This window comes from Egretta garzetta, unplaced genomic scaffold (assembly GCF_000687185.1).
Source record: "Egretta garzetta isolate BGI_Z169 unplaced genomic scaffold, ASM68718v1 scaffold46, whole genome shotgun sequence".
NCBI classification, from domain to species: Eukaryota; Metazoa; Chordata; class Aves; order Pelecaniformes; family Ardeidae; genus Egretta; species Egretta garzetta.
Window position 1 is genome coordinate 690,550 of NW_009260268.1, and position 15,860 is coordinate 706,409.

The 15,860-nt window shown below is 37.3% G+C and overlaps 1 protein-coding gene across 1 annotated transcript in view; it reads right to left on the bottom strand.

The window, feature by feature from the left end:
• Positions 1-15,860, bottom strand: part of ASB5 (ankyrin repeat and SOCS box containing 5) — a 29,133-nt gene that overhangs the window by 4,257 nt on the left and 9,016 nt on the right. Inside the window, exons 3-5 of the mRNA XM_009642394.2 lie at positions 3,025-3,104; positions 1,733-1,840; positions 1-129 (exon numbers count right to left, since the gene is read on the bottom strand). The exon at positions 1-129 is cut by the window's left edge and continues 10 nt beyond it. Coding sequence (XP_009640689.1) covers positions 1-129; positions 1,733-1,840; positions 3,025-3,104 — 317 coding nt within the window. The remainder of the gene's footprint in view (positions 130-1,732; positions 1,841-3,024; positions 3,105-15,860) is intronic.

Below are 15,860 nucleotides of genomic sequence, written 5' to 3' on the forward strand. Positions count from 1 at the left end.
TGGCGATGGAAGACAGGACTCCCACTGAGCTTTGGCACCGTACTCTAACAGGAGCTCAGCACATGCCGCACTGCCTCTCGAACATGCGTTAAATAAAGGTGTCACCCCATCAATTGTTGTAGCATTCACCTAGCATACATAAAATCTATTTAAGAACAGAACTGAAAGAAAGGTAAATTTTTAAACACAATATAGTTAGAAATTGCATTAAAATACAAAAAAATGTACTGGTTAGAACAGCGTAGCTTAGCTGCTCAGTCTCTGTGCTACTGTCTTCCTCTCACCACACCCCTCAGTTGAAATTAGTTAACTATTATTCTTGTTAAATTATGTTGAATAAATCAAAATACACCTGGAATACTAAAGAGCACACATTAACATATGGGCAGTAAATAATTTCCAAAGGTCATTGCACTTAGCTTGTTTCATTGACACAGAAAATCTACACTTTGTGTAGCAATGGAATAATGGGCACTTTCTCTCCGCAGCTCTGTCAAGAATGCAAACTCCATATGAAATGTGAGAATTATTTGCCATTTCCTTCTGTGGCTTTAATCTCCAGGTTGGTGTGATATTTCACAGGATGGAGACAAAGCTAATAGTACAGGCTCACTGTTTCAATACCAACCTCGCCATCCCACGGGTTAACTGAATATTTCCAGTGTGGGAGAACAAGGAGAGAAACTAGGCAAATTTGTGAGGGCTAATAATACTAAAGGAAGGAGCACAGGTACTGGGAGAGGGCTCCTTCCAGGACTCTGGCCTATCCTCTTCCGTGCACCTCCCCAAACCCACCAAAACAATTAAAAGCACTCAAAAAAAAATCAGATGGGAAAATGAAATTTGTTATTATAGTTTTGTCTAAGGTGTCTATAGTTTTGTACCTTTAGAATCCTTATGCTAGTTGAAGTGGACAGGAATTGTTTTTGGAAACATCTATGCATTTTTTTCTTTCTCTGTAATAACATATTCTACATGGTTCTTGAAACTGAATAGAAAGGACAATAAATATTTCCATCACAAAGATCAGAGATTTGGGAAACCATGCATTTGAACTCTGATGTCAGCAGAGATTGTAGTGAAAATGGTCTGTAAAGTCCCATTTTTGTTTTTGGATAACAGATAGACAGCCTGTGTCAGGAGCACAGAAAAGAGCCGGTGTTTTCTGCACTCAGACCGAAGAATCTTAAGAGCACACAAATGCAATGTGACAAAAGACCTTCTAGAGATTAAAAGAACAGTCTCCTGCATGCCATGCGAAGAAAGAGGAAACCAGTAGAGGGATGCATTCCGTGTTTTAGAAGAGAAACAATGTAATGAAATTCAGAGAAGAAATAAGGCTGGTGACATACTGCTTGCAGATCCTCTCCAATTCATTACTCTGTCTCAGTGTCTGCCCAGCTCCCACCTATTTTCCCTGTTACTGTTCTTCTGTTTGATATCTACTCCTACACATACAATTATGTGGTTTGTTTGGTTGTTGTTTTTTTTCTTTTAAGCTAACATCTCTCTAATGATGTTTCTTTGTCCCATCACTTTCCTTTGCTAGCTTTCAGATGGCAGCTTATTGTAATTAAATAAGATCAATGCAATCAATAGGGTGAGTAGAGAGAAATACCAATTAAAAAAAAAAAAAATACCCTCTCAGGTAAACCACAGCTAGCAATGGTCTTCATGCACAAGAGAAAAAAAAAAAAAAACCAAACCAAAAAACCAAAAACCAAACCCTTACATTTGCTCCTGCTTCAAGAAGGATTCTTGCACATCCTACATGATCTCCCAGGCAGGCTTCATGAAGTGGAGTTACTTGGTCAATTGTTAGTGTGTCTACATTGTACCCCTAAACAAGACATGAATGACATATAAAGATCAGACAAAAGCTGTTAAGAGTCATTTCCTTGCGCTACAGTTCAAATGAATAGTTTACAATACTCTAAATAGGCCTAAAACTCTACTTGCAATAAATAAATGTTCACTGAGCATAAAAAGTATCTTTCATCAATCAATGTATGTAACAGAATAGAAGTAATGGTTGGACTCGATGATCTTAAAGGTCTTTTCCAACCTAAATGATTCTATGATTCTAAGTAAGTTGTCAGCTCTTTTTTTTTTTTTTTTTAGTCAGAAATAGGAATAGGATATAGAGGGTATTAAGAACTTGGAAACAGACTGTTGAGATGCACAGTGATAGGACAGAAGGCAACAGACACAGGTTGGATCATGGTGAATCCCAATTAGTTATATGGAAAAAAATTTCACTGTGGGGTCAGTGAAACCCTGGAACAGGGGTCCAGAGAGGTTGGTACATCTCCACTCTTGGCGATCTTTAAGACTTAACAAGGCCCTGAGCCTAAAGTGTCCTGTGATTCTATGATTCTCTGACTTAAGGTCTGAAATATCTAAAGCCATGAATTTCAGCAGGGAAAACACTTCTTGGATTGATAAAGTCATCAAGCCCTTGAAATTTTCTGCAGTAGATGTTTGATTCTTAAGAACTAATAATTGCATATATTGGCTTTCATAAAATGTATTCTATAGTACAATTTTTCAGTATTGTAGTATCTAATATGACAATACTGTAATATTAAAATGTAGCAATTTACAGTCTCTCCCTTTGCTATTAACAAAATACTTTTTTTAAAATCACAACTATGCAAACCCCAGAATCTTTCAGTGATTCTTCCCCTCAGCAAGTATCTTCCTGACTAGCTCTATTTACCTGAGGGTTTAAAGCAGTAGAACTACATTGACTTACACATATACAAGAGAGGAAAACTGATACACCTTTAGATACAGCTTTGGTAAAATTAGTCTGTTGGGAGGGGAGGGAAGGAGTTTTAAAACATACAGAAGAAATATTTTCAATATTAATTTATACCTTATCGTACTAAAAACTCCTAAATGTTATTCCTCTGAAAATGTCAAGTGAAAAAACCAAAGTATACTAAATCTTCATTAATAATCTATGCTTATTAAATTAAGTAATATTAAAAATGAAAGCAATTTTAAGAACACAGCCTTCACCTGTGACAATAAAGTCTTTAGAGAAAGAAGACGTCCTTGACTGGCTGCCTCATGCAGAGGTGAGCGATCTGCCCAAGAACCTATATAACAACAACATTTATTGAGTAAACCATATGAATTAGAAAGATTTTGGAATGCATAGAGCAAAGTAGAAAATAAAATGCACAGAATGAAGTCAACTGTCCTATGAAATTTACTTTTCCTCTTTAGAGACTTTAGTTCAGTTTCTAGACAACAAAACCTGCTCTATTATTAACTGTAAACATCTCTAATATATTGTTATGTGGTACAGAGAACAAAATATTGATGTATTGATTTCAGTAATCTGATTTAGTAAATTAATCAATTGCCATATTTCCCACTTCTATTTTTGCATTGTTCATTAGAATCCCAAACAATGAAACCTTATTTTTGCAGCTGACATATACAAGTTTATAGACTTCAACAAATTGATTTTTCAACTTAAACCAGACATAAACCTGCCTGAAAAAGCCGATATATATGAAAATCAATATGGAAATCCTTATGTATGACGATGTTAATCTGCAGCTACTACACAAGTGCAAGACGAGAAACACAGTAAGCATCACACTAAAAAAAATTTTGCTATAGTAGAAATACAACGTTAAGTCTAAGTTCTCATTCTAATAGGCAATTAGGGCTAAGAATAGTTAGATATGCTTAATGTAGAGGTTTGGCATTTATTTTCATTTATTTATCACCCAAAAAAGAGGGGGGCAGGGGGAAGAAACCCAACAACAACCCTGCCCTTATCTCCCAGCCCAGGTGCCAGAGCCATCCTGTGGCTGCTGATGAAGAACCTGCCCTTTCCTCTGGACGCTGGCCACTGACAGGTCCCTTCTAGCCAGACAGGGTTGCAGGTACAGCTGATACCAATTTATTGTATGAATTTTGCAAATCAAGTTTTGAGAGACTGTGCAAGGAAGAACCACCTTCAAAACATACTATGAAGTGTCGATATTTATTCCTGTAAGAAGAAAATCACGGAAACTGCAAAATGCTAATACAATCACTCATGTGAGTTATATCAAGCCCCCTCAAAATCCCTGAAGAAACGTAGAGAGAATTAGCTAAGTATGGTGGACTGGCAACAATGGCAGGTGAATCTCCAGCACAGAAACCTGTTTGACTTAGTCCGTCGCAACCAACTAGAACTGCCCGCAACGCCCGTCACTGCATTTTAGCAACAAGGCAACGAATTTTAAATGAGAAGGGTATTGCTCAGTCGCTGGCAATCGTCAGTCTAAGCTCTAAGGTAACTACTCACTAGAAACAGACCCTGTTTCTGTGTCCTATCAGACCCCTTCTGTCCACTAGCTTGTTTCAGAAAGTACACTTTTGGTTACAATAAACAACCCCCTCAAATTACATGAAGAACGAACAAAAATATTAAGACTACTCAACCTGAAAAGAAATCAGGGCATAGTTAAAAACATATGAAATAGTGCACAATATGGAAAATGAGATAAAGCCTCCATTTTCCTAGATGTGTTAGTGAACGAAATTAAATTTACTTGGATGTAAAACTGTATCTTCCCACAGAACATACGACTACACTGTGGAACTCAGCACTACTGGATGCTATTGAGATCAAAAACAGCAAAACAAATGTACAGCTGCTTATTTAAATTATCATTAGACTATATAAAGCTAATCACAGAAGTTAAAAAACTAGAGGAGGTTAAAGCTTTACAAACCTGATTTTTAAAATGCATGGAGATTTCTATTATGTCAGAGTATCCAGTACCTGTGAAGCTCCTTGTACTCTTTCGGCTGGGGGAGCAGATGGACCACAGGCAAGATCTGGCTTCCGATACTCCTTCAGAATTATTTGCACTAAGCTCTGATCATCTGTGTGTGCATGTGTATGTGTATTGAAAAGAATCCCATGTCAAGGATTAAAAGAGTTAAGAAATTCATCTGTGGTGCTTAACTACTATGATCAGATATGACCAGCAAAACAGAAGTCTCTTTTTACTTTAGGTTTATTAAATGTAATATTTTGCAATTCTTACTGCTAGTCAGAATAAAAGCTAAAAAAAAACCACACACAAAGTGACTGAGATTTTAAGGGTTATATTACACTGCAAAAAATGAGCTCAGAAATCTTTAAGTGACCTGATTTTGACAAAACATCAGTATTTTCTCTGCCATCCCCATAAGCTCAGATATATTTATCCTATTGGATGTGTGCAATCACTGAGAATTTTGACCAACGTTTTCCTTCTTCTGTAGGAGTATCTGAACCAGCACCTGAGTCATTCTAATTCAGATGAATTAGATCATTAAGATCTCCTGCTGTCAACAGCAAAGAATTCCTCAAAAATTATTAAAAGCTGTATTTAGAGGCTGCTTTTCAAATTTTGTCCCCCTGCCTCTACAAATGAGGAAAAGAAAAGGCACAACTATTATATAGAAAAGCAGCTAATACAATTTTAAGTGTCATGAAGTTTTTGTGCCCATTAAATACACTCACGCTTTGGACATTTTTGTAGCTGTGTCTAACTTATACAGAACAAAGATGCAGGTAGGGTCTGAAAGCAACATTTTGTCCACCTTTCTTTCCTTCACCTCCTTCCCTCTTGGATTGAGAAGACTGCCTGTTAATGTCATTAGTTCAGTGACACCTGAGAATCAAATGATGCCTGATCCCATTATGAGCTCTGGTTTGCACCTAGACCCACCTTATTTCCCTATCATCGTATAGAGACATCCAGCAGCTAGCTGTTTCTGCTAATTCCTTTAAATACAGAATGCTTGTATCATCTCCACTGCAGATAAAATCTATAAGGAAAATGCTGCAGAAATATTTTGTGCAAACTAAGTTTGGAAAAAACTTCCACATTCCAACTGATTTATGGAGAAACAGAGTAATTAATCATTAAATACCACAGGGACAAGAATAAGTTCAAAAGAAATATGTATCACAAATAAACGTCAAAAGTGTCTTAAAATAAATTCTTTGCCTAGATTGCTGCCTTCTGCTGATCTACAACTTGCTGTGTCTGTCACTTAGAAAGCATTAACAAGAATATTACCGAGGACAGTTTTTCATTCATTATTGTCTGTAACAGCAGTATTAGCAAAGTCTATTCCAAAACTGTTAATGCATTAATTCCCTGCCGGTGTCGTCTCTGACAGATGCTGAATACAAAGTATCTCTAACTATATTTAGAAGCCACATTAGTTCCAAGTTCCTGGTGCATAGTTTACCAGGAAGGGCAGCCTACATTGCTTTGTAAACACTAACAAGAAGGAATAAATATATTCACTGTATTAACAAGCAAAGTTAAAAAAAAAATTACAAAGTATCATACAATACCTAAATCTCCATCTCCCCATGGCACTTCCAGCCAATTGCAATTATAAATCCTACTCATTTCTTTCAATCTGGAAAATAAAGAAAAAAAAAAAAAAAAGTCTGTTCTTACTAGTTGGGCCTGTTCTTAACACACTGCAGCTACGTTTGGAAGGAGATCAGCAGCTCACTGCAATATGAACTTTCATCCTTCAGTAAACACAGCTTTGAAGATATGAGCATATACAAATTGCCAGGTTTTGTTCTTATGCTAAAAGACCGTGGCCCTTTCTGTTCATTTTTCACATTTCTTTTTTTAACATAACAAGTTTTCAAAGTGCCAGTACCTATGCGTTTGCCCTCCAAGACAGATTAACTGGAATTTTGACACGAGAGAAACTCACAGTGAAATCAAGAGAACCTTGAGCTGAGTAAGAGCTGCAGGATGAACTCCTCCTTTTTTAACCTCATGCAATGAGCCATACAATTTTGTATCCTCAAAGATACAAATATATTCTATATTAACACATTGATTTGTAAGGGAAGCACTGCCAAACATTCATGTGTTATTTTACTACTTATACTTAGAAAAGAAATAAGCAAAGATATAAAAAATATGTTTCAAATGCTACTTGATCTGTAGGCTAAACTGTGTTTTTCTTTAGCATTTCACTATTGCCTCAATTACCTTCTAAACAATTCTTTGGTTTTTAAATTGGGTTTTTGATAACTATTCCCAGCAGTGAAAATCCCCCAGAATGGGGATTTTCAATTCTGACTTTGATCCATTTCTAAGTCATTGTTATTTCTTCACATTTTCCCACAGAATTCACTCTTTTACCTCTACCTGCAACTACCTGTAGGTCATTCTTGCAGTTATTATCATAATAGTAAAATACTAAGTAAAAATATTTTTGTAAAAGTCATTAACTCCAGTCAACCCATCCTTTTATTTCTAAAAAATTGTGTAGCCTTCAAAAATTAAAAAAGCCCAATCAGTATAAAAGGTACATTAAAAAGTTGGATTTACCAAACAAGGAGGACTGGAAATGAATGTAAGTCTTCTCACTGACTTCATTGGGAGCAGATTTATGCCAAGGCGCAGGATTTTAGAAAAATACTGCTCTAAGGGCAAATAGAAGGTGTCCTGGTCCTCAGAAGCAGCAGTATCATCAGGGGAGAACTTCAAAATAGAAGCCTGCCACAGCTCATTATTGGGAGATGAGAAATACAGACTATTTGGAAAGTGCTGTGGCTAATATTTATTTCTGCAAAACTAACAAATGCTGTGTATTAAGCTCATCACTGTTACCTTTCATCCCTTAAGATGTATTCTGAGTGTTTCAGTTTGTGGCAACTGAAGCAGCAGGCGGGACCAGTAACTGTAACAGAAGAACTCTGTAGCATTACAGTCCCAAGATCAAGGGACTCACTTTGGTTGTTAAAACTGCCTGATATTTTGTATACATAATTAAGTTCTTACAGATTTTTACCGTGGCACTATACCATTACCCATTTGTCTAAAGCCCTTGCAGGCTAAAGAAGAGTGTCAGCTACTGAATTGAGATTTGATGTTAAAAATTATTGAAAAGAATCTGAAGTCAAGGATTAAAAAAGTTAAGAAATGCATTTGTGATTCCACAAAACAGAAGCCTCTTCTTTTCAACAAATGAGATTCCAACAGTCAACATGGAAGAACTCCAAAAGAATCAGAATTTAGGCTAGAGATGATTAAAATATGTCTGAGGTAGAAGATGTAGTTCAAGTGGCATTTAAATATCTCATTTCAGTATTTCAAATAATCTGTGTTTTCATTTGACAGAAAATTATGTAACAATATATAAATATATAAACATACGCATACAAAAAATGAAACCTTGACTGGTTCAAACCAATATTCTTTCCAGTGTTTATCATCATGTAGACTTGCAAAATTTGGGAATTTCATTCCAAATGCAAATGCCAACAATTTCCTAGTCTTGAAAACCATACAAAACGAGTTTATTTTCCCACACAGTTCTGTTTCTGATGCACCTGCATTACATGACCACATATTAGTTTTGCCATTCCAGTGTTGTGTTCAATGAATGACACAGCATTCAGATTATTTTGTACCTCCATACCTACTAGGATCTCTCGCTCTTTAAGACATGCTATCCAAACGATAAACTGACTATAACATTGTTAATTTTATACTGTCATTTTCATGGTATTCTCCCAGTAACAAAAGAATACTTCAAACCTCTTGTTGAATCTATCTTCATAATATCATCCACTCATACTATTTTATAACTAAGGAACCAAAAGACAGAGAGTTTTAATACTTAAATTGTAAAACCAATCTAATAGCTTATTTTTTCCAGAGTACTTAAGCATTAGAGTGTACACTGAAAGCACAGCTTAATTACGGTTATGAGAGCTTTGAGCTTCTGAAATTTCAGCCTTAGATAATAATAACCATGATCAGTCAAGAAACTTTTAGGTTAGATGATTGGTCTTAAAACACACAGGTGCCACAGCAAAGACAAGAATAGAATTTGCTTTTAGGGACATTAAAACATTAACCCTTTTCCCCTACCATTCATGCCTTCTAACCTTTGCAACATACAGGAAAAACATAGGTTGTGTTTTTTCTGAGTATAAACCTAAAGCATTCTCAGAACATCACCCATCTTGCACACAGAAGGAAGAAGGGGCTTTGTGGAAAAGTACAGCATGTGACTGTGTTGTCAAATACTGGGTTATAATGCATTAGAGGGTCAAATCAGCATGGCACAGGCAACATTACTTTTAACAATTCCTAAATTTTGAGTGCTTTGGCATTGCAATTTAACATACTTTTCACAAAGAAACACCAGCCACTAAACTGTATTAAAAAAAACCAACCTAAAAAGCCACAACAGCAGTATCCAAACCTAGCTCCCTTGGTTCCCAACAGAAGCAACAATATGCTATGTGAAGGCGATGGCAAGGATGATGGCAGCGGCTGTTGTGGCCTCTGGCTCTGCACCAGGCCTTGCATGCGCAGGAAGAAGTGTGTCAGGCCCCTTCTCCCGTCACATGAACGCACAGGAACAACCCCCCCATCCATTGCTCATCCACAGTTTGTTTTTTCCATCTTCCTGAAGGTTCAACAACTGTCTGGATGTTTTTCTGGATGAAAGTAGCTTGCAAACTCTGTGTGCCACAGCTAGAGCTCCAGGGTGTAAAATCACATCGACCTCTAAATTCAGTAATCTGTTAGACCCACATCAGATCTGATTTGAGTAGGTGGAGCAGCTGGCAGTACTCTTTGGCTGTTATTATTTCCTTGGACAAGTCACTAAAACAAAGTAAAGGTTTCTCAGAGGCCTTCCCAACTAGAAGGTGACAGAAAAGGCATACAGACGTTCTGAGCTGAGTTCAGGCTCTGGAGGACTTCTGCCTGGCATAATTTTGCTCCTCAAATGCAGTCTCAGCCTTAATCCAGACTGCAAGCAATTTTCCCCAAGCCGTGCTCAGAATTCTCAGTATTTTCCCAGCCTGCCAGAGAATGAATGCAGCACATGGCCTAATCCCTAGCCTTAAAAGCAGTAACCAGCTGGGCAGCAAAGCTGGGCCTAGTGTGCTGACTTTTGCCACATCCAGGAGATTTTTGTAAAATAGCCTGGTTGTGGACTCTGTAGCCTGCCTCTATCCTTTCACCCTTCTACCAAATCTTATCATGACATACTCCTCCCCCCCCTCATCACTTTTAGCCCAGTTTCCAATCTGCATATTTAATTACACCCTGCATTGCAGTATGACTTTCTCTTCCTTTGCTCTGCAAGGGTGCCTGAAGAACAAAGGTGGGTCTGGATTCCTCCATGGATAGGAACAGAGAGGGAAGGAAAGAGCCTCCCTCAGATTTGATATGAGAGATACCTGTTATTCAAGCGAACTGCTCCAGCCAGAAGCCTCAATTGCAACAGAAGTCCCTCAGTACTTCAAGATGTCCATCAACAGCTACATACGCCCAGTTTGGCAACCACAGAGGCTGTAAGTAGCTGGGCCGTGTTAAGATGGATTCTTCAGAGAATTTTACTTTCCATATTTTACTGTGATTTTGAAAATTTCAAAACTTGACTAACTGTGGCTATTTGTAAGAACGGCAAAAGAGCCTAACCCTGAACCGTATCAAGGAGTGGCTGGTGCCAACATTGATAAACTTTTGTACAATTTCTCTTCAGTCTGAGGGACAATGTCCTAGTTTTTTGGAAAATACTGACCTAACTAGCCAAAATGTCCATAAATAGAAGTTATCATAGATCAGGAAATCTTAGAATATACAGTGAATAATATGAGGGTAAAAGATAAAACTAATGAATACATGTAACCTTACAGTACCACTGCATTCAAACAGTTCCTTGGGAAGCTGTGGTAACTGTTGCTTAAATTCTTGAATATTGCTTAATTCTAAAACTGGCAGTACTTGAAATTAGCAAAGGTATTTTAAGAATAACTCTGATTCCCGCAACATATAGCTATGTTTTACATGGTAAATTCATAATTATTTTTATGCATAATATATCAAATCTCTCTTTCCTGTCTCCTCCTTCCCTTGAGTATTTTAACATCTCCAGTTTTTAACTTGCTATCATATGATCAATAATTTCAAGTTTGATTTCCTTATCTTCTTTTTTGCTTCACTCTAAGCCTTATGATATGGTCAATATTAATTGGAATTATGATCATTCTTTTAAAAAATTCCTATTAGACTCTCACAAATACTCAAAGGTCCCTTTTACACATTTGTATTATGAAAAAATTAGGAAAACATGGCACAGACAATAGCAGTCCTAAACACTTCTTTTATAAGAGTTTGTTCCTCATTGCTGAAAATGTCAGTGCCCAGCAACTTAAATACCTCCTAAGTCATTCTCTATGCAAACCCTTACAATTATATCTCTGCTTTTAGTATCTTAATACAGGACAGTAATTCTGAGTAATTTTGTCATGTGTAGTTCTTCCATTGCCTCCTATTTCAGCGACCTAAAAACTTCCTTTTAGATATAAAGTTATATGTAAAGTTTACTCCTCCCCCTCCTTTCATTCCCTGGTTCCCTGTTGTAAACAATTAGCCTTCAGTATCCAGTTACCTTGTGACAGGACAGCAAAAGTCAGGGTAAGTCAAGCCTTAAACACTTACATAAAACAAATAGGGCAGATAAACAAGAAAAGGTATTTTAGATCAGCTGATAAGAGTGCAGAAAGAACAAAAATAGCTTCAACACCCTTGTGTTAACCCATGCAAGACAATAAAGTGCCACTAACATAAGCATGCATTTATATTACAGCTAGGAAAAAGAAAAAAAAAAAAAAAAAAAAAAAAAAAAAAAAAAAAGAAAAACAGTTTAGAGCTAGAACATCATAAATTGGGTCAGCTTAGCATATTTCAGTACACAGTTTCTGAAATGGCTGCTATACTAACCTTGGCTGGTCAGAATACCCCAGCTAGCTTTTCGTTTCGGAGGACACTCCCCTATACTTTCTAGGCGTCTTTTGGGGAGATTCTGGCTCCTCTGAACAGCAGTGCTTGTTGTCATTTTTTGTTTCTTGAGGAAAGCCTGTCTGTCATTGGTGCAGGTGCTCTGGTCTGACGAACATCCACAAATGGATTTCTACTACCTTTTTTTCCTTCTTTCGCTTTTTCACAAAGGATCTTGCTGTACTTACTGTAGAATGGCTACAACAGTGAAATCCATTCAGTAACATTTACTAGCTTGAACTAGTGAGTACATAGTGGGGGAAGGGAAGGACTGCTCTCGCATTTTCTATTTTTAAAACAGAGAAAGAATCAGCTTAGCTACAGCATGAGTCTTAACTATTTACATGATTTAAATGGAAAGAAGGTGTTAATTTTTTAATCATTTAACCAAAAAAGAAACAGAAGCATACAATGCTTTGTTGCCTGAATAACAAGCAACCTAAACCAAAAAAACTAAAACTGTTTTAATGGCACTTCTTTTAATAATAGAAACAATAATTATTACTGCATCAGGCTTTACTCATACGTAACTTGCAGTTAAGAGAAATTTTGGGATTCAAAAGAATCCATGAAAATATGAAGCACTACTGGTTTTTTGTGGTGTTTTTTTGGTTTTGTTTTTGTTTTTTAAATAGGAAACAAGGTATCCTACAGACGTCAACTAAAAACTACATCCTTTATTATATATATATACACATTATTTAAAATAATAACAGAAACAAGGGCAACCAACTAGTAGTAGAATTTTTTTGTTTGTTACTATGTATCACCCTGATACCATACAACAGAAATCTGCAGGGAGAAGCATTCCATGATAAAATTCCAGCATGGATAAAAAGGACAGTGATTTCTCTGTACTAATAACATATTAAGATGCTGTTTTTACCTCCCCACCATTTCTTTCTAGTATTTCCTCACTGTCCTCTTCTACGGACATAAAAATTAGCCATCTGTAAATTTTTTAAAAGGAAATTAACATTACTGGGTTTTATTAATACTACTACTTTCAGATACCTGACAAAAATTAATCCCTAAGATGTTGAAATAATACACAGGTGTTTAATGACATTTTCTATATCCCTTTTGTTTTTCTTTAAGAGAAAATCAGAGGCAAGATTATAATTAAGTAGGGTAAGGGGGAAGAAGGAGGAGCAGCTGCAAATTTCACCTTGAAATTACAGCACATGAGAACTGCCCTACTGGAATGGCCACTATGCTCTTTACAGAACAGAAGCAGGTGGGCTGCTGCTATTCTTGCAAGAGAGAACAAAACTTCACACTCCCTGACATTATGCTGCTTTCAGAAAGTTGTTTTCCTCAGGCTTTGTCTAGCTGAATGAATGAGAATATTTCACAGTCTGCAATAAACACGTCTACACATCCAGCAATCAGACTCTGCAAGTAAGACTTGAACAGAGCTTTCGTAAAAAGGCTCATTATAAATATATCACTTTAATGCTACAATTACTTGTTAAATTGTAGTGTTTTCTTCAAGTAATTAAATACTGGATGATGAATTAACAGAAAAGCTTGTTAAGGATGTGTGTACACGTGGCTGTGTCAGGAAGGTGTCAGCACTATCTTCCAGGTGAGAAATAACCTGTGACAATTTCTGTACTTGCCATGGCACTGAGGCTCATCTCAGTTTTACACCTCCTTTCCATCTGGAATGGAATCCCAGGACTTTCAGGAGAAGGTGGAAAGGATCAGGATCAAGCAAAGCATCTGGCACTACAGGGCAGGGACTGAGAGTGGGCTGGGAAGACAAGACCTACATGTTTTTGTAGGAGTTTTGTGGGTGAGATTGTCAGCTGAGAATGAAGCTGTGTCCTTCTAGAGGAGTGGTACAAACCTTGAAGTGGTTCACACAACTTGCTTTCCACAAGTATTCCAGCCCCCCTGGTAATTATTCTCTTTTACTAGTCTCAGAGGTGTGACCTGCAGGAGCAAGGAAACCAGCAGATATAGAGACAGCTGCCATGGCTTCAGAGAGGAAGACCCCCAGGGGAGTCAGCAGCACCTGCTCCTCTCATCCAGAGAACAGCATAAGAAAGCAATGAGCTACCAATGAGTTAGGCTACCCCCAAAATCTGCCATCTTCAAGGCAAGGGTACTAGGAAAAGTATTCCATAGACACTTGCCACTCACTATTATTAAGCTACTTTGAATACTCTGGAGGACATCAATCCTTTTTCATGCTGTAGGCATGAAGGCAAAGTTTATCCCATGCAGGACTCTAGAAACAACTTTGCACTAAATTCTGCTAGGCACAACTATTCATCCTCCAAGCAAAAGCCATTTAAAAGTCCTATTAAAACAGTACATAAAAAAATGAAAGTTAGACCAACATCAGAAATCAACTGGAAATGTATTAAAAATATAATTGAGATGTTGATATAAAGAGGGGAGGAACATACAGTTAAAGCTGTGGAGTAAGACTGAGGAACTCGCTATTTCAGTTCCACCTCTGACATGGAATTGCTGTGTGATCTTCCTCACGTCAGCCATTCATGCACTGGGTTACATTAGCTACAAAATAAAAATCACTATCTCTTGATTTCATTAGGTAATAAAACTATTAATATTTGAAACTACTTAGGCTTGGTACTCAGATTCTGTTCCTCAGATTTTTCTCTACAGAAGACACTCAAACACTTCCAAAATCCAGCAGAAAACCTGTAACAGAAATCTAAGTAGATATCCAAGCATGTAGAAAATACAGGAGGCCATTACTTTCCCTGCCTTGGTGCACAAGCAGTTAGGACAGTATTCATATTCTAGTTATGCACAGAAGCAATGCAGCTACCTGCAGAAAAAGCAGCCAGAGGAAGGGGCAAACACTACGGTCTCAGAGTAAGGAAACTGGAGGATTTTATGCATGAGTTTGGAATTCTGACTCAATTTAGCTTTAAATAAACTGTGATGTTCTATTTCACTAGTATTTAGTTCTACTCAACTTTTATAACCCAGGGGAAGAACTGTTAAAGGAAACTTTCAAGTGATTTTCTTCACAATCTTTTTTATCCAGATTTTTATAAAAAGAAATGTCAGTACAGTTTTAACGTTTCTATGTCAGCAAATAGCTCTGAGTTTGCAGTGGCAGCAGTTCTTAACAGGTGGGAATGAAAACAGAAAGAAATTTTTGTTCCTCCCTTTCAATGGGGAACTCATTCTATTCTGAAGACTGTTCTTAAGGCAATAAAAGATGCAATTGTGGTAACACACAAAAAAATGTGTTAATAAAAACAACAAAAAAACCCCACACACCTTTCAGCACATGATGCAGCCTGATGCAATACAGTCCAAACTCCAGTAATAACAATTTATCTTAGGAAAAATTGGACAAAATTGCACTATTTTCAAATGTCACAGATGAGCATTTTCTGTGCAACCCTCAAGTTAGCCAGCTGATGAGCCACCTCACTTCCCAAACTGTCCTGTACGCACAGGTTCACTCTACTTTTATGACCAGGATTGTTATGGCATCACAGTGACTGCACGGAACCTGCCACACTACATTCTGGAACAGGACTGGAAACTGCCTTTTCCTGCAGATGTGATCCACAGACTACAGCCATGAAGCTGAAATAATAGATAGGCTCCCTGTAGCTCAGTGCCAGTACCCCAAGAGCTGCCTGTAATTTGACATTGCTGGAAACGAACTAGCAGAGGTGTTGAACATTCGTCCCTGTAGGAGAAGCCAAGACAAAGCAGGTTCAAGAAATAATTACAGAAATGTGGTTACAGACAAAACCATAGTATCCTAAAAGGCCACAGTGGCCACAGTTACATCCTGCAGCGCCGCTCAACACCAAGGAAGTTAAATGCGCCATAGAAGTGCAGTGATAAAGCTCTGATAGCGGGACAGGGAAAGGACTCAAACAACTTTTTTTTTTTTTTTTTTTTAACAAGTTTTTATTCTTGCATCAAGCCATACTTCATGGCTCATACAATGATATTATAAGTCATTAGCAGTCAACCAGAAGCTTAGGCATTACCCAGGTGTCACCA